Genomic DNA, 19902 nt, shown 5'->3' on the forward strand with positions numbered 1-19902 from the left:
GGGGATTGTTATCTGATAAAAATCCCAATTCACTTCTTTCTGTTCCCTTTTTGTTCTTCTTTGTAGGCTAAGAAATGGCATTTCAAAAGGCAGTAAAAGGGACTATTCTTGTTGGAGGTGGCGCGCTTGCAAGTGTCCTCGGCCTCTCTCAATTTGCTCATTACAGAAGGAAGCAAGTAAGTAATTATGCATGTATTGATTATACTCTGAAACTTGTATCCGTTAAAGAACTGCACATGGAGCGTGTGTTTGTTAACGGTTTGTTTAGAAAGTACTGTCTCGACTTGATCTGACAGACACTAATTTGGAATACTACCTTAAATGATCCTTGACAACTGTGTGTATCATTTTTTTAAAAGTAAACTTCTTGGGGCGCCTGGGTGGCTCAGTTGGTTAAGCGACTGCCTTCGGCTCAGGTCATGATCCTGGAGTCCCGGGATCGAGTCCCGCATCGGGCTCCCTGCTCGGCAGGGAGTCTGCTTCTCCCTCTGACCCTCCTCCCTCTCATGCTCTCTGTCTCTCATTCTCTCTGTCTCAAATAAATAAATAAAATCTTAAAAAAAAAAAAGTAAACTTCTTTATCAGAGAGCATTGTATTATTCAGCTTCGATTTTGGCTCTCTGGTTTTAAAAGAGTGCCTCATTTCCAAAGGCCACGGTTTTGTTCATTTAGACTTTCCTTGTCCAATTCATCCAAATGTCTGGATACCTTCTGTGTTCCTGCCAAAAGTTTGTCTTATTAGAAGGCAGGCAGGCGGGCATCTGAGACAGGAAATGGAAAAGGGTCTATACAAAAGGCCCAACGTTGAATCTTGGCTTTATTTCTTAAAGGTTTACTTACTTATGTAGCATTACTTTATACTGGGTCACATATTTAATGGGAGAAGGCCATGAAATGAGATTGCTCTGAAGTTTCCAAATAATTTAAAGTGCTCAGTTTATTTTCGTTTTATTTTTTTTTTCCCTTTTGTACTACAACTACGCCAAATAGATGCCAGGAAATGATTTTGGGGACTGGTTTTTTTCTTTTTTCGGCTTGAAATGCTGGCAGCTGCCTCAGTAGTTAGGATTACTAGTCTCCTGTTCTCCCTTCCCCACGTCTCTTGGGCATCTTATGATACCAGCTTGGTGGTGTAGTCCTAACTCCAAGATGGAGATAAAGGAATTTGGGAAGCTGTTTGCAGCTGGACTATCTATTAACTACTCATTTTGTACATTTTTGTGAGAGCCTTTATGCCATGGCTTGTCTTGCACTTGGTTTTTGCTTTGTGCTCTGAGGCAGTAGAACCAGCCACGTTGCTTGGAATCCCAGGTCCTGAGTGAGAATTACTACTTTATTTCTTTCTTTATTTAAAGATTTTATTTATTTATTTGACACAGAGAGAGAGACAGCGAGAGAGGGAACACAAGCAGGGGGAGCGGGAGAGGGAGAAGCAGGCTCCCCACTGAGCGGGGAGCCCGACGTGGGGCTCGATCCCAGGACCCTGGGACCATGACCTGAGCCGAAGGCAGACGCTTAACGACTGAGCCACCCAGGTGCCCCGAGAAATATTACTTTAAAAACACATATTGGGAAGAATTAATTTGCTGGCTTATAGTTAAAAAAAGGGAGGGGCTCATTTTTAGTGCTTCTTCCTAAAGACAGAGGGGATTGAATAGGTTGTGTTAGTCTTTTTCATTCTTACCTGTGAGCATGTTGCGCTTATGGTTTCCCGAGGTGGATATCTTGCAGGTCTTCATTGACTGACTTGCTCTGAAGCGCAGCCTCACTCATGGGTCATGCTGGATGCACTATTCCTTTAAAAATATTGCCTTGGTTGCTTCAAAGTCAGTGTGAAAAGATGCTGCTCCTGCTGAGGCTATTTCAGAAGCGCAGTTCGGTTTGGGACATGGACCTTCATGGATTAGGTTACTTCTGCCATCTTTCCCAGGGCAGGGCTGTCCGAAATGACACTGACAAATGCCGGTGCCAAAGGTCACAATATCTAATATGATGAGTTGTTGCTAAATTTGTACATGGTTTATGTCTGTTAACCACAGCAAGCATGTTCTACTTCAGAGTTTGTAAGTTAACTTTGTACTTAGGTTATACTGTTTCATTTATTTGTTTGATTTTTCTTTAATCTCACAGAATAAACAGTTGATACTGTAATCAATCACATTAGGGGTGAATTTTAGTCAGCAAAATCAACGCAAAACAAGGATCTACTGATTTCTGGGTCATTTTGCCCAGACCTGCCACATCCTGACCACCCTAATAGCCAAGTGAAATGGATACCAGCAGTTTCAAGTCATTTATAATTTTAATCTGACAAGTTCTTTTGAGAAAAATCACCATGGGCATATTCAATCAATGAGTTTGCATAAGACATTCATCCAAGCGTGTGCATTCTTTTGTGGTGATTCCTGTCCCTTAAAGCCACTTCCTTGAGCATTTTTGGGTAGCAGGTTGGGATGTAGCCATAGGGATTAGCAAAAAAGAGAGAAGGGAGGTGAGGGGAGAGAGGAGATGACTCATTTGAGTCATTGACATAAAATGACCAGAAGCCTCAGCTGTCCTCTCTCAGAAAATATCTGCCAATCAGAGCCATTCTGGGGGACTTCTCAATGGTCAAGAAAAATCTGCCCCTTCATACCCATTATTTGGCTACGTTTTGTAGAAGCTGCGTCCTTAAATGTGACTAGGCATGCTCCATTTTTTTGCAGAGCAATGCTTAACGTATTGGCTTGTGTTTTTATTTTTTTTTTTCCAGTTTTCTAAGATGATTCTAACCGATAAACTGTCCTCCTTTGAGAATAAGTTGGTGTCGAAAGTCCAAGATACTGACGTATTAGAAAGCCATCTGTCGAGTTCAAGTTCAGGCACATTTTGCTGGCATTCCTGCCCTTGCAGCTCTATGTCTCCTGGCTCCTAGCTTGTGCTCATTTGATATTCTGAGCACAAAGCTTCCTTCCTAAAGTACAGGCAGGGATTGTATTCTAAATACGAACGGCTTGATTCTAAAAGTTGGTCAACTGTTGAAGCTCGTCTGACAGAAAAGATAGTGCTATGTGTAAGTGTTTAGGTGCCAGGTCAACTCACACAAAACCTTTTAAATCAATTCTACAGTTTTAAAACAGCTTGTATTTGCAAGAGGGATAATGAAGGAATGCTATTATATATCCATTTTTTTGATTAAACAGAAAACACTATGAAATCAAAAAAGATACTGTTCACTTACCGTTTGTTTACCTAGTTGCTTGAATAAAAGCTATTGTAGGTGAGGAGATAGAGACAGTTGTGGAGACCCTAGCATTTCTGGAGACAGGTTGGGGGTTAGAGGTAATAACATGATTGTTTGGTCTCACGTCATAGTGTGGCTTTCCCTCATACAAGTATACTATTAAAATTTATATTTTGTTTTTCAGTGATCAGTAGTGTCCATTGTTGACCCAAGGAAAGCATAGAGATTTTTTTTCTTTTAAGATAAATTGATCAGAGTTAGAAGGGATGGCCTAAGGAGATATTATTATTATTATTATTATTATTATTATTATTATTATTATTATTTTCTTTTGGAGCTGGAGCAACCTAAATTTTCCTATTACAATGAGGAAGCTGATGAAGAGATGAATATTGGCTGACTTTTTTTTGACTGTGTCCACCTGGAGGACAGGAGGTTTGTGACCACAAATAACATCATTTTCCAGGCTCCCTTCAGTGATGCATGTAGGCTTTTTTTGAGTGGTCTTGGAGAGGCTTCCTATTCATTTCATGTTCCTCCTTTTATTTCCTCACCCACAAGTAGGTGATTTAAGTGTCCACAAAGTCTTCTTGATTTTCCTCTCCCCGGACCAGCTATATGCCAAGGGCCAGGAGGCTGAGTAGAAGCTAGAATCATAGTGGGTATATACCACTGTCTTAAATCCCACCAGGAATGTGGCAAACAAACACCTCTGGAGTGGTGTGCAGATTTTTGAGAGCAGGTTATTGATCATTCACTATTTAGTATAGGTCAGTTTAATAATAATTTTAATTGGAAGGGACTTGGAGGATATCTGGTCTTCCTCTCCGGACAGGATACTCTTCTAGTGATTCCCTCATTTCTAGTGAAAGAGAAGTGTCACTTCATGGGAAAGTCTCCTTTTCTAATATCAAGTTGATGAGAGAACAGAGTGGATGGAGAGGGGAGTTTAAATTAGGAGAGAGAGTCTTGGATACTTTCAGAGCCAGTAAACCTTAGTGAGGAGCAGAATTGGGGAGTGTTAAAGCCAGGGCTGCATGAGAGTTCCTCAGGTAGGTGGGAAGAATGTGGGTGGCTGGGGAGAATGGGGACAAAAACAGGGTGGGCGTGCAAAGATTTGACTGAGGGTTGCCCCAGGCTTTTGTCTTTCATCATAGACCAAAGGCATTTTTTGAAACTTTTTTTTTTTAAACTCAATGTTTATCTCATACCTTCTAGGTCTAACTGGAAAAACTGGTGTGATAGTGTGGGCTTCTTTTTAACCCCAGGGGTGTGGTTGATGTAACAAAGATCTATTTAGGTCTGAGGGTGGGCCCTCTCATGTAACACATGCTCGGTTTGTTCCTTCCATTACCCACTCTGAACGTGTAGTGGGCTTTGTGAGCCAAATCTGAGGTGAGGCCTGAAAACCACTGAGAGCTTTCTCAAAGCCCGGATGTGAAAATTTTCTTTTTTTTTTTAATGTACCTTATGAAGGCAGGGAATGAGCTTCAGGGTATGGAAAGCAAGGTCTCTTTTCAGTTTGAGGAGTGATTGTATTGGAATCAGGGAATTCAGAGATTCAGTAAGAATCTGTGATCACAGTACTTGACACAAAGCAGGTCTTTAGTGTCTAGGACTCTCCCTTCCCCTGATATAGGATGTGAACATTTGAAATAGACCTAGTTTCGTTAGGCATAATAGGAATGCCATAGCACCAGATTTCTTTACATAGCGGAGCTTTTGGTTGGCATAATGTGGCTTGTATTAACTGCCGGACAGAGAAACTGGTAGAGGATAGAGAAACATGAAGTTCAGATGAATATCTATTGAAATAAAAATCATAAGCAAATGCTGGTGAAGAATGTGGAGCCACAGGTACCCTCATTTATTGCTGGTGAAAACACAAAATGGTACAGCTACTCTGGAACACAGTGGGGCAGTTTCTTATAAAACTAAACATATTCTTACCATATGATCCAGCAATCACTCTCATTGGTGCTTCCCCAAAAGACTTGAAAACTATGTTCACACAAAAATCTGCACAGGCATATTTATAACAGCTTTATGCATAATTGCTAAAACTTGGAAGCAACCAAGATGTCTTTCAGTAGGTGAACGGATAAATAAACTGTGGTGCATCCAGACAATGGACTATTATTCAGTGCTAAAAAGAAATGAGCTATCATGCCATGAAGGGACATGGAAAGAAAAAATGATAGTGGAATAACTCCACTATGGGTTCTCCAAAACTACTGGAGACAGAAAAAGGATCAGTGGTTACCTGGGGTGTGTGGGGGGTGAATAGGCAGAACATAGAGGATTTTAGGGCAATGAAACCACTCTGTATGATATTATAATAATGTATCTGCGTTATTATGCATTTGTCCAACCCCATAAAATGTACAACAGCAAGAGTGAACTCTCAAGTAAACTATTGACATTATAATGTGTCAGTGTAGGTTCATTCTTTTTTTTTTTTTTTTTTTGTAGGTTCATTCTTGGTAAAAAAATATGCCATTCTGGTGAATGATGTTGACAAAGGACATGTATGTGTGAGGGCAGGAGGGATATGGAAAACCCCTGGATCTTTCTCTCAATTTTGTTATAAACCTAAAACTGCTGGGGAAAAAAAAGCCTTTAAAATGTACAAATACACAGATAGAACTTGCGTAGCACTTAGGACATGACGCCAATTAAGAAGTTTTAAATTCTAAAAATTCCACGCCCACATGACTTTTCAGTAGTATCTTTGATTGGATGTAACTATTTAATTTTTGAACATGCTTAATATCTTTAGGAATTTAACCTCAGCTACAAATATTCTTCTGGTTCCTAAGCTAAAGGGTATCTGTGAGGTTAAAATCATGTAAGTCTTCCTGAGCACTGATGTAGCTGAAATTATTACATGACACGTCTGCTTTATGTTTACCAGATTGCTTTTAACTTGGTGAGTCAATTCCAGCCATCAGACTTGTTTGTTCTAAGTAAATAATCTTCCATCTCCAGAAGCATTTTTCATAGGTTCATAAACAGCCTTTTTCTTAAAAAAAATATTATGAAGTTCTGGAATAGCAACTGTTCTTAAACAGTCTTCGTTTTTGTTGATGCTGATGTTTAGGTGGGGTACTATCATGTTAGATACTGTATGAAGAATGCATATTCAGGAGGAGAGAAGCGACTAGTGGTTAAGTAACAGGCTTCTTGGTCCCACCTGCCTGCTTGAAGAGCTATTGATGTCAACATTATGTCAGATATAAAGGTAGAAATGTCTCTGCACTATGGTTTAGTGGGGCTTGTGTTTGGTGATCTGTCCTGTTGGAGCTTTATATGTATGGATTTAATTTTCTGTAAATGATGGGTCCTTATCCACCAGGGGAGGATTCTGAACTGTGTATGGACTGTATGCAGGGTAGGGGAGTTGTGAATCTTGGGTTGTAATCCTAAACATATCCCATAGTTGTGTATTAATTTAAGCATGCTAATTGGTGTAATAAACAACCCCCAGAGCTCACTGGGTTATGACCATAAAGGTTTATTTCTTGCTCACAATACAGTTCAGTGAGGATAGGTGGGGGACCTGTTTCTTGCAATCACTGAGGGATCTCTGTCTCTTTATTCCAGTGGCTCTGCCATATCATAGGGCTTTTTGACCCACCGGATCATTTCCAGCCAACTCTCAGGGAGGGTGGGAAATGCAACCCAGCATTGTTCTCTGGAGGAAGAGAAAAAGTTTTAAGCATCCAGCCATTACATCTGCGTCCTGACTTTAGTTTCTAATCCAGTTGACAAAGGAGCTGCATTTCTTTTGGTGAGAGTTTTATTGTTAGAGTTTATGCCAAAAACTATACCATTCACTTGCCTGTCTTATGTAGAACCCTGCGCATAGATTCCTGGAAGAACTGTTTTTCTCCTAGAAACACAACTAAATATGTTGGGGCTGTGTCTGATATCTAAAGCTTGATGAGGATTCTGAATACACTATATTTTCCATAAGGCCAGTTTGAACTATTCTTAACTACTCTATATGGTTAACTGTTTCTTCAGAGGCATGCTTCATCAAAGCACTAAAATTATGCCGACAGAGCTGGAAATGTTCTTTGAAGAGCATCCTATCATCTTCCTTATAATTTTGGTTTTTATTTAACACTTAGCTCCCAAAGTGGGGCCATGGCAATATCTTTGAGTTTTAACTCACATCAGGCCTTCGAGGAGTTTGTGATGCTATTTTATTGCTGGCATACAAAATCAGCGAGGTTAACTGTACTGCTAGAGGTCACACAGTGAGTCAACGACTGAGCTATGATTAGCGTTGACAGCTGGTGAGCTTCTAGGCTGTTGCTAACTGAGCAACATTGACATTCATTCTCATTTGACTTTGCATTTCATTTTCAACTATTTATTCATTTTGAGGCCTCTTTAAGAAACTTTTTAGGGATATTGTGGGACTGAGCAAACTTTCTATAAATGCTTTGGGGAGAGTCCTTTAGCTCCCTTCCCTTCTCCTCATTTTTCAGCTTAATAGTTAAATTACGTTTATGTTCGGAAGGCTTCCTGTAGGTAGAGTTTTGGCAAATTAAGAAGAAAATAGATGTGTTAAGTTAGGCAATGTTAATTTTACTTACTTCCTTTATTTTGTAATTTGTGGTTTTTCAACAAAGAACTTCTGAGATCTAATTATATGCTTGTGAGTACGAATAGAAACGTTATAAAAAAGTATGTATTTGAAGAAATAATTCTCAGAGAAATGGAAAGTGTGCATCATAAATTTGACCCAGAACTATTTTGAACATCAAGTTAAAATGTAGCCAAGGGCCATCTGGATTGTCAAGCTGGGAAATGATCATTTGGCTCATGGGGTCAGCATTTTACTTACCTGCAAGGGATGGGAAAAGGGTGAACCCCCTGTATCCACTTCCAGATGTATGTGTTGGGGAAGTTTTTAAGGAAGAGTGGTATTTCATGGAACTTGACTGCCCAGGGTGGCTGGCCACAGGCTGGCCACCGTCCCGAACACTTCTGAGTTCACTGATGGTCATCAACAGCTCACTGCATTGCTGGTGTCAGAGAGGCTGATGGATTGAGGGGCCAGGTAACCTACATGTAGAGGCAAAGAGAGCCTAGCACAGCTGAGGTCATGGGATGTGGAGTCAAACCTGGGATCAAATTGTGATTCTCTCAGTTACTTGCATAAGGAATAACTGAACTCACTTTCCTCAGTGGTCAAAGAATGCCTCCATTCTGTGGAATGATGAGACCGATAGGAGCTAGTTCATTAGAGTGTGGGGACCAGTAAGCAGCCCAGCAGGCCCCAGTGCCGTTTCTTCCCTCTCTGGCCTCCCTGAGCTCAGGCTTCCTCTCCAGATCCTCTAGTTCTCAGCAGGCTATTGCAATTGAAGAACAATATCAAGTTGAGACACCTCCAAATATATCGTTTCTGAAATATTTATTTGAAAACCAATAAAACATATCCCCCAAACCTCAGATCATGTAGTCAATTATGACGTGAGCTTATCTGAAGTAGATTCAGACAGAGCCAAAGGGTTTTCCCCCCTTTTGAGCTATAAAAAAGGTTTACAATTTAATAGTTTGGATATATCATGATTGCTAATAAGAGAGCTTCTCTGTGATTTCTCAAATGAATCGCAGCCACATAAAGGCTGGATAGCACCTTCAAGGTGAACTGGGGCACTGATCTCAGTCACCCCAGAAGGAGGGACTTGTTTTCTCTTCTCTGGTCCCCAATGGAGATGATAGTCTACCCATTAGCAACTGTTCCTACAGAGTCATTGTAAGTCCCTCACCGAGGATGTTCACAGTGAGAAATGTTGCTTACTGTCATGTAAGTACAAGATAAAACATCATTGTTTAGAATCACGAAGTGATTCAGGAGGTGAGGGCCATTAAAACATATTAAGATTCACTGTAAAGAGATGCAGGTTGCGTCTTCTTTCTAGGAAAATACAAATATTGTTGGTCTTTTTCAGTGACAACAAAACGCAAAGCAATTTCCCTTAAATCTAACAGTTCCATTAGCAATATGTGATTGAATCACATAATATGGGAGAGAGTGAGAGTGATAGTTGCAGTACAAAGTGATTTGCATGAAACCCTACTTTATACTCCAATTATTAATGTACATGATTACAGGACAACCTGGTTATTAATTGCCTGTGGTCTTTAAATATGCACTTCTTTCAGAAATAGACACTAATTATTAGATCTTGTTTTCGGTCTCACCTGAAGTTGCAAATGTCTAGGATTTTTTTTTTTTTTTTAATTTGCAAGTCTAATGGTGCACAGACATAGTAAAACTGATCTGATTCTGAACCCTGTTCTGTTCTCTGGGATATAAACTCTCAAAGATTATGAACTTGGCTTTCAGTTTCCTGTAGGTGTTCACAGGTACTAGTCTCTTGACAAAAACTACGTGTTTACTATCAGAATTCTGGAGGAATTTTATCTTTTTAAAAAGTCTATGAACATTTGCTTACAAGTTTAAAAAAATGCCTACTTCCCCAAAGACCATCATAATTTAATATCAGAAATAACAACATCAACATCTTGTGGCTTTAATGGCCGAATCATAGTATTGGGCTTGTCTTGTCTCTAGGCCAGAGTCAGCAAACTTCTCTGCCTGCAGGGCTACACTGGGTGAGATAAAAGCCTGAAACCAGTGAGTGAGAGCCCTGGACTAAAAAGACCGCACAATCCCTGCCCGAGGGCAGCAGCAGCTGTGTACTTGCCACAGATGCATCTCAGAAATCATCGTTCTACGAAATATAGCAACTTTAAGTATTGGAATATGTAACTCATGTTTTTAAGAAAGTAATGTGCTGCGCAAAGAAATACATTAGGATGACTTCTGGTTTTAGCACATGCTGTTCCTACTTCCTTTCCTGTCTTGTTACCTATCTAATGCCTCTTAGTCTTTCTTGACTTGATGTAGCTATAATTTCCAGGAAATCTGGATGAGCCGTGCCTCCTGTGGCTCTTGTAGCCTCTTCTCTATCTTAAATCTTCCTGTTAAGCAATATTATGATTGACCGATTATCTTTTTGTTTTGTCCTCCAATCTACAGACTTCCCGAGGACCTCTAATACATATCGATTGGATGAGTAAGTGATTGTGGGTCAGGTGTCTTGTCAGGACACATGAGTTTTGGTCTCTCAGATGATTTAGGGCATGTTGCCATTCCAAGGTTTCTCCCAGAATCTCTGGGTCAGTCTTTTAATGGGGCTTATCTCCCAGATTCCTGCGTAATCAAACTGCCTGCAAAAGAGCTGGTCTGAGAAGATTTGGAGCACAAATAGCTCTCTTCTTAAAGCACATTGTTACTTACCACCACTGTTTTATTCTAGCTGCTTTTCTCTTCTTTATTTGCCATCAGCCAACATATTCTAGGGAAGGTAGAGTGCAGATGTGTTTTTGAGACTCAAAGCCATATGAAGCCATATGAGTCTCTCTCTTGTCATAATTATAAGTAGGGCCTTAGGCTGTGTTTACTGCCTCTAAAATAAACTTGGTGCTTAGCTTCTCAGTTGCAACACTTCCCCAGCTTTTATGGGAAAAAATATAAACAAAAATAAAATGTTGTTTTAAATGTAGTGTCAGAAATTAAATAAATTACCCTCAATAGTGCTGTATCTTTTAAAAAAATTTTTTTGGAAGAACTTTTCAGGAAAGCATCCTCCACAACAAAACCATACTAAAAAACCAAAAACTTTCTGCGTTTGGTAACTGGTGATCTCTCATCCTATTCTAACTGATAAGTCTGTCTGCTTATTTTTTCCTCACATTATATATTGTCCGTGTGGTGTAGCAATATAAAACTTAGTCTGTGGGCAGGCTGTGCAGGTGCAGGTCTCAGCTCTTCCGTGTACGAGCTGCATTAATCATGGGCCATTACTTAGCTTTCGTTTGTCTCAGTTACTTCTGTAAAATGGAGAACAATAGTACTCAATTCATGGGGTTATTGTGAGGATTAAATGAGTAGAAAAAAGTAAAATGTTTATAGTAGTACCTGACACATAAATACTATATACATATTTGCTTTTTTTTAAAATTGAAGAATAATTGACATATAGCATTGTATTAGTTTCAGGTGTACAACATAGTGATTCAGTATTTATATACATTACCAAATGGTCACCCCAGTAAGTCTAATTACCATCCATCACCATACAAAGTTGTTACAATATTATTGATTATATTCCCTGTGCTGTACATTGCATCCCTGTGTCTTATTTATTTCATAACTGGAAGATCAAACCTCTTTTTTTAAAGATTTTTTTTTTTTATTTGACAGAGAGAGACAGCGAGAGAGGGAACACAAGCAGGGGGAGTGGGAGAGGGAGAAGCAGGCTTCCTGCTGAGCAGGGAGCCCGATGCGGGGCTCGATCCCAGGACTCTGGGATCATGACCTGAGCCGAAGGCAGACGCTTAATGACTGAGCCACCCAGGCGCCCCTGGAAGATCAAACCTCTTAACCCCTTCATCCCTTTTTGCCCATCTCTCCCAAACCCGTACCCTCTGGCAACCATCAGTTCATTTTCTGTATCTTGGAGTCTTTTTCCATTTTGTTTGTTCGTTTGTTTTGTTTTTTTAATTCATATAGTATTTGTCTTTGACTTATTTCACTTAGCATGGTATCCTCAAGGTCCATCTATTTTGTCACAAATGGTAAGATTTCTTCTTTCTCTATGGCTGAGTATATATATATATATATATATATATATATATATATATATAATGGAATAGCTCACACACACACAAACACGTACACACCCCACATCTTTGTTATCCATTCAACTAATGTTTTCATTTTCTTCAGATGAATACCCAGAAGTGGAAATGCTGGATCATATGATATCTCTATTTTTTAATTATTTGAAGAACCTCCTTACTGTTTTCCAATTTATATTCCCACCAGCAGTGTATGAGGGCTCCCTTTTATCCACATCCTTGCCAACACTTGTTATTTCTTGTATTTAAAAAAAATATATGTATTTATGTATTTATTTATTTATTTTGGAGGGGGTGCAGCTCAAAGGGAGAGGGAGAGAGAGAATTTTAAGCAGGCTCCACGCCCAGTGTGGAACCTGACTCAGGGCTCGATCTCACAACCCTGAGATCATGACATGAGCCACAATCAGGAGTCAGATACTTAACTGACAGAGCCACCCAGGTGCACCAACACCTTTATTTGTTTTTTTAAAGAAAGCTCCATGCCGGCGATGGAGCCAGGTGTGAGGCTTGAACTCACAACCCTGCGATCAAGACCTGATCTGAAATCAGTAGTCAGATGCTTAACCAATTGAGCTACACAGGTGCCCCCTATTTTTTGATACTAGCCATTCTGACAAGTATCACATGATATCTCATTGTGGTTTTGATTTGCGTTCCCCAGACGGTTAGTAATGTTGCGCATCTTTTCATGTGCCTGTTGGCTATCAACACATGTCTGCTTACTTTTTTTAAAGTCAAGTTTATTGAGGTATAATTTACATTATGCAGTATAATTCATCCTGTATAATATAGTTCTATTAGTTTCGGCAAGCACATACAGTCATATAACCACCACCACAGTGAAGATAGAGAACATTTCTATCCTCCTCAAAATTTCTCTCATGCTCTTTGTAGTCAGTGTTTCCCTCCCCCTGTCCTCAGACCCTGACAGTCACTGATCTGTTTTCTGATCCTATACTTCTGCTTTTACAGAAGATCATGTAAATGGAATCATGTCATATAGAGACTTCTGAGTCTTTCATTTAGCCCAGGGATTGGCAAACTTTTCTGTAAAGGCCCAGGTAAGAGTCAGTGTTTTAGGTTTGCAGGCCATACCATCTCTGCTGCAACTTCTCCACTTTGCTGTTACAGTCATGGACTATCCACGAATGATTGGGTGTGGCTATGTGCCAATAAAATTTGGTTTATTTAAACAGACAGCAGCCAGATTTGGGTGGAAAACCATAATTCGCTGACCCCTAACTTAGCAGAATGCATTTGAGATCCATTAATGTTGTCAGGTCTATCAGTGATTTATTCTTTTTATTGCCAATTATTGTTCCATTGCATAAATACAGCACAGTTTGTTTAGTTATTCACCAGTGATAAATAAAGCCACTGTAAACATTTGCTACAGGTTTTTGTGTGAACACAGCTTTTGATTTCTCTTGAGTAATTACCTAGGAGAGGATTGCTGGGTTGAATGGTATGTGTTTACTTTTATAAGAAACTCAAGTTTTGGGGCACCTGGGTGGCTCAGTCATTAGGCGTCTGCCTTCGGCTCAGGTCATGATTCCAGGGTCCTGGGATCAAGCCCCGCATCGGGCTCCCTGCTCTGTGAGAGGCCTGCTTCTCCCTCTCCCACTCCCCCTGCTTGTGTTCCCTCTCTCGCTGTCTCTCTCTCTGTCAAATAAATAAATAAAATCTTAAAAAAAAAAAAGAAACTCAAGTTTTCCAAAATGGCTATATCATTTTGCATTTCTGCCAGCAATATAAGAGAGTTCCAATTGTGTTGTATTTTCACCTGCACTTGGTATTGTCCACTTTTTTTTTTTTTTTTTTTGGTTAAGTTTAGTCTACTGTAAAAGACTGTGAAGAATCTTAGAAACTAAGGTAAAGATGCTTACCTGTAACCTAACTTAAACTGGAAGCTCTTGAAGGCTTTTACACATGGAAATGACATTATTTGGGTTTTAAAATGATGACCCCACCTGCAGTATGGAGACCGACGTGGAGGTAGACATGGTGAATATGTAAAGACCTGTGACTTGAAAAGTGGCAATGAAGATGAAGTGACTGGGCCTGGGACATTTTTAGGAGGCAGAACTGATAGTACTCAGTGATTGATCAGATATGGGACTTAGGAGAGTGGCCTAAGCAACTAGATGCAAAATGGTGCCTTCCCTGATGAACATTGGTAGGGAAAAAGTTTCAGTTTTGAGATATATGTGAGACATCCAAAGGGAGGTACCAAATAGGTGGTGTGATGTCTGGGTTCTGGGATAGGGGAGCAAAATTGGAAGTCAGTGTGGTGTAAAGTTATATGACCATATGGAGGTAGAAGGAATTCTCTAGAGTGTCTCTACAGAGAGACCCAAGGGGAACCTAAATGCTTAATGTTGAGGAGTAGAGGGACCTCCAGAGGAAACTAGGAGAGAGTGCTTAAGAGAGGCTGGAGAGAGAGAGAGCTCAGCTCAGACCGTTGTCTCTCAGATGCCAACGAGAGTGAACAGAAAGTTGTGTGCTGAGGTGACAGCTAAGATGACGGATAAAACGTGCTGACTGGATTTCGCAGCAAAGTGGACACGAGTCAGTTTTGGTGGTGGTGGTGGTGATGGTGTGTATATGAAAATGAAGATTAGAATGAATTGAGGAGTTGGTTGAGTGAGTAGGAGGTGAGGCAGTAGAAAAAGCAAGGGTATACAGGACTTTCCAGAATTTTTAGGATGGTAAAAACATATGTAAGAGGCATTTTTTTTTTTTTTTTTAATTCTTAAGGTGAGTTGAGATAGAGTGTACTGGGCGGGAGGCGGGGGGAAGGATGAGACAAGGGACAAAGACGGAGAAACAGTGCATGCAGTCCGTGGTATGAGAAGCCCACAAGGCATGAGGGGTGCCCATCAGACCCAGCATACTTGCTAAGGAAGAAATTCAGTTGAGTTTAATATTCATAGTTATGACCTGTTAGCAGAGTAGAACAGGTGCCTTTTAGTGTTACCAAGTTCTAATGATTTATATCATGATATAGTCCTTAAATTTATTTCTTCAGTATTTCTATAAAACTTACCAAGCAGAAAATGTCAGCATTTTTTTTTTTTTTTTAATGTGTGAAAATGCTCTGGCAGTTTAGTCACTTGTCATTCTTATGTCCAAGTACTACCCATCTGTCATGGCCCAGTTGAATCCTCAGATGAAAGACCCTCCCTCCCTGACCAGAACAGTCATAGCCTGGTGTTTCTTTGCTTTACTTTGGCATTTGTTCTTTCAACATACTTTTATACATGTATATACTGCATATATATATATATATATATATATGTGTGTGTGTGTGTGTGTGTGTGTATATGTATATATATAAAACTCTTCTTTTTCTTCTTCTTCCTCCTTCTCCTCCTCTTCCTCCTCCTCCTTCTTTGATGATAGAAGGCCAAGCCCGTGACAGAAAAATGTCATGTTCCCCTAAAACCTAGTAGTTACATTTATTTAGTTATGGTAAATGTATGTAAATAAGTATGTAAATGTGAACATGGGGAAATGGTTATTAGTAGATAAGTGGAGGAGTTGTATAAAGGAGAATAAGATTTTTGTGGCTTGCATCTGGATTATATAGCCTGAAAAATTATGGCACCTGATTATAATCTCTTGTTTTTATGAGACTTAGGAAAGTGTGTTTTAAAAGTTCCCTTTTACGTGCCATTAAATGATTAAATTATTTAATAAGTAATAGCAACAACTCAGTGGTGGTACTTCACAGTTGACCAACTACTCTCCTATCATTCATCCATCAGACTGAGGACGACTCAGAGATGTAGAGCTAGAGACATCACAGGGGTTTATCCCATTCTACAAAGGAAGAAACCAATGCCCAGGGAGATAATGTGTCAAAAGTCATATACTGGTAAACAAAAGAGTGCTGAGACCAAAGCCAGGACCCTCTGATCCGCGTTTCTTTTAGTGTCCTCTGTGGCTTCTAGATTTATTTTTATAGAAATGCAATTGGCCTGACAATAATTAAATTCAATTTTAAGGAACAACTTGGTTTCTTTTATTCAAATGAATAAAAAAATCACTTATCAGAACAATATTATGCTTGGAGTTAAAATCACTTTTTCTTGAACAGGCTTTGGCCTTGTGGTTCAGAGCTTCCTATGTGGCCCCTACAGCAGAATGGGAAAAACACTGCCGGCGTTACACTGATGCTGGGATTTAGAGGAAGGAAAATCGAAGTTACATACCTGTGGATAACTAACTGTTAGAGCAACCCCAGCCAGCACTGTTCACTATAGTGATTAAACCTACTATTAGCATTTTACTTACCTATTTTTCTGGGCTTTTGATTCTAATTTCTGGCAACTTTTTTTTTTTTTTTTAAGACCATCATTTTTTTTATTAATTAAGGACAATAGCTTACCTTCTAATGAAAGAAAAACTAGAAACAGGGAAGGTCATTATCCTTTGGGGGGGGGCTATTGCTGGCTTTATTTTATTGTTAAAGCTTTCAAAAATTGAAATAGTGTATATTAAATATATAAAATATATAATTTTATATTAAAACATTTAATGGGGAAGCCTTTGACTAAAATCCTTAAAAAAAATCATTTCCGTTGGCCATAGCCGATCATTTGAACAGGACAATAACTTCCGTTAAGCGGATTCTTCTTTGATTATACTGACCTAAACTCATAGACCTCCAAGCTCTAGAATCTGTTTTTGCCAGGGGAATTAAGGAGTGAAGAACATACCCTTTTAAGAAATTGCAGAAAGGCATAAAGTGCTTTTTTCCTCCTCCTTTCAACACTTTAAAATGTTATCTGAATGAATTACTGCTGTGGGGTAAAACATTTCCTTCTGTTCTCCTATAAATTGTCTTCGACTAGGTATTTGGGAATTGCTGTACAGTGTGGGAAATAGTTGAACGTGGCTGTTTATGAACCCAAAACAAGCAGTTGATACACTGAATCTGAAACCAGGTGTTCCCGGCCTAAATAGTTGTGGCTTATTAAAACAAAACAAAATATCCCCCCCACCCCCCAACCTCCCGAATTGTAAGGACTTTTCTACAGGGCAGTTAGTCCTATGGCACCACGTGGACTTTGGACTACGGCCTAGCTTTGGTATTGCTCGTCTCCATTACACATCTTTTTAGAACACCGGGAGGTGTCTTGCGTTGGTGTTCCCATGAACAATTAAAAGCAGACTTTGGATTCTTTCTTACACCAGGTGAACCTGGCCTATGTCGAAGCAGCCGAGTGCATCTCAGAACCTGTTAACAGGGAGCCTCCTTCCAGAGAAGCCCAGCTGCTGACTTTGCAGAACATGTCCGAATTCGATATCCTGGTCATTGGAGGAGGGGCAACAGGGTGCGGCTGTGCCCTGGATGCCGTCACCAGAGGTGAGTCCCCACGTGGGTGGAGGTTTTCCGGAGGGCGGTTTCGGCTCCGCCCACCCTGGCCCCCAGTCAAACAGGCGGCGTGCCCTCTAGGCTCGCAAAGTCACTTTCTGCTGCCTCGCCGGGTTTTCCAACCGTGGTGAAGCACCTTCATAGTTTCTCAATTTGGGGCACTCGCACAATTTTAAAATTAAACATAGCTGGTATTTTATGCGTAAGGGAATTTCTTTAAAAAGAAAACTTTAAGTTCCTATGAATTCATGAATTTGCTGTTCTTGCTTATTTCTAATCTCCTAAAGTCAATACCTTTTAATGAAATAAAAATATTTGTATATGGCCTGAAATCACTTCGGTGTCAGTAAAGGGTAGAAAAGATTTATTAAAATGAGTTAATCTATTAAAATAATTCTTTTTGTTCCTATATCTCTTAAAAGCGTTTCTCCCAGTGAAATATGGACTTCAGTTTGGGAGACTGGAGTTTGTGCGAATTTATGATGGAAAAGACTGTTCCTAACCTGTAGTTCTGTCTCAGGCACCCAATTGGTCAGCATTAGGAAAGGCATGATGAGAAGCTCTTTAAAAACGGAAACACGACATGTAAAGAAAGAAATTTTAGTATGGAACACCGATGCTCTTCCACGTGATATATTTGATAAAATAATTTGATTTTTGCCTTTGGTTATTATTACTTTGGAGTTTGGGGTGAAGGAATTCTGGGTGCATATCCTGGCTCAGTGGCTTTATTAGATGTGTTTATAGTTGTGAACACACCCACATGCACTCACTTGGGCAAATTCCTTAATTTCTGTAAGGTTCCTCGTCTTTCCAATAAGAAAAAACTACTTTCTTTGAATGATTGTTGTGAGGATTAATCGTAAAGACTGCTTAAAACAGTGCTTGTCACACAAAATAGAAGCTCGATAAATTATAGATAGTATTTATAGCTGCCATTTTTATTTTTTTTATTTTTATTTTTAATTTTAAGTAGGCTCCACATCCAACGTGGAGCTTGAACTCATGCCCCTGAGATTAAGAGTCACATACTCTACCACCGAGCCAGCCAGGCGCCCCTCTAACTGCCATTATTAACATGAAGGCAAAAGACTTTTATTTTTTTAATTATTATTTTTTAAGATTTTATTTCTTTATTTTAGCGAGAGAGCACTGATGTGCATGAGAGCCTGGTAGGGGGAGGTGGGTGGGGAGGAGAAGGGATGCAGCGTGTGGAGCCCACATGGGGCTCCATCCCATGACCCTGAGATCACGACCCTGAGATTAGGACCTAAGACCATGACCTAAACCGAAAACAAGAGTTGGATGTTTAACCAGCTGAGCCACTCAGGTGCCCCTAAGGCAAAGACTTTAAGAACCACTGGTCCTGGAGAAATAATCTTTGTGGTATCCGTAGATGTATCCAGTTGGGCTGGGCACTGCTGCGTGTAATTTTGACTCTGGATTATTTTAGTTACTGTATAAGGTTCAATATTTATTGCAGTGTCATACTCAATGGTAATAATTTATTCCATGGAATAATTCTTCTCAGATTAAGTTACTGCCACATCCACCCTAGACTTACATTTAGTTGCCTTACATACCTGGTAGAATTTACTCGTAAGAAATGAATAAATTTGGCAAGATTTAGGCACATGCGCCACGAACAGGAAAGTGCCCTAGATTTACTATGATAGCATAGGACCTGCACTGAAGTTTTGATCCATGGAGACTTCGCAGCTTAGGTCCTTCTTGTCACTTCTAAATAATGGTAAATTCAAATATAGGTCTTGGAATTTATTGTGTTGTTAGGCAGGCCCCAATTTTCATAGAACTCCCTGTTTCCATCCATGGTTCATAATTTGTGCCACATTATTCTCGGACATATTAAATAAACCAGCTGGAAAGAATGGTTGCAGTTATCTCAAGATATTAGAACTCACCTCTCTCCCCGGAGGCCTAAGGAGGAGAGTGGACAGGGAGGGCATGTTTGTAAGGAAGGAAGGAAGGGAGGTCTTGTTTGGGGCTACCCCTCCTAGGAGTTAGAATTGATCAGGTGGCAATTTTCTGTCTTAGCGGATCATTTCTCCAGTAGGATTCAGAAAAATACATTTTTTTGGTGTTTCCAGTTATGTTCATGTTATGTATTGAAATATAGAGCAATTTTTAAAAATTATAGTTCCACAAATATTCACAGACTGCCTGTTGGATGCATGGCGGTATGCAGGATACTAATGAGAATACAAACTGGATTGACAGCCGACACCTTTAAGGTGCTCACAGTTCTGCTTGTCTGTATAGACTCAGTTACATCATGGAGAATATGTGCCTTTCAAAAGGTGTATGGACGGGCGCCTGGGTGGCTCAGTTGGTTAAGCGACTGCCTTCGGCTCAGGTCATGATCCTGGAGTCCCGGGATCGAGTCCCGCATCGGGCTCCCTGCTCAGCAGGGGGTCTGCTTCTCCCTCTGCCCTCTTCCCTCTCGTGCTCTCTGTCTCTCATTCTCTCTCTCTCAGATAAATAAATAAAATCTTAAAAAAAAAAAGGTGTATGGACATTCTGGATCTATAAAGCTGAGAGTCGTTATATCTGC

At 39.9% G+C, this 19902-nt stretch overlaps 1 protein-coding gene across 1 annotated transcript in view; it reads left to right on the forward strand.

Moving 5' to 3' along the window:
- GPD2 (glycerol-3-phosphate dehydrogenase 2) overlaps window positions 1-19902 on the forward strand; it is a 139365-nt gene that overhangs the window by 38141 nt on the left and 81322 nt on the right. The window contains exons 2-3 of the mRNA XM_021703376.2: window positions 67-176; window positions 17150-17321. Coding sequence (XP_021559051.1) covers window positions 75-176; window positions 17150-17321 — 274 coding nt within the window. The 5' untranslated portion in view covers window positions 67-74. The remainder of the gene's footprint in view (window positions 1-66; window positions 177-17149; window positions 17322-19902) is intronic.

This window comes from Neomonachus schauinslandi, chromosome 3, assembly GCF_002201575.2.
Source record: "Neomonachus schauinslandi chromosome 3, ASM220157v2, whole genome shotgun sequence".
Lineage (NCBI taxonomy): Eukaryota > Metazoa > Chordata > Mammalia > Carnivora > Phocidae > Neomonachus > Neomonachus schauinslandi.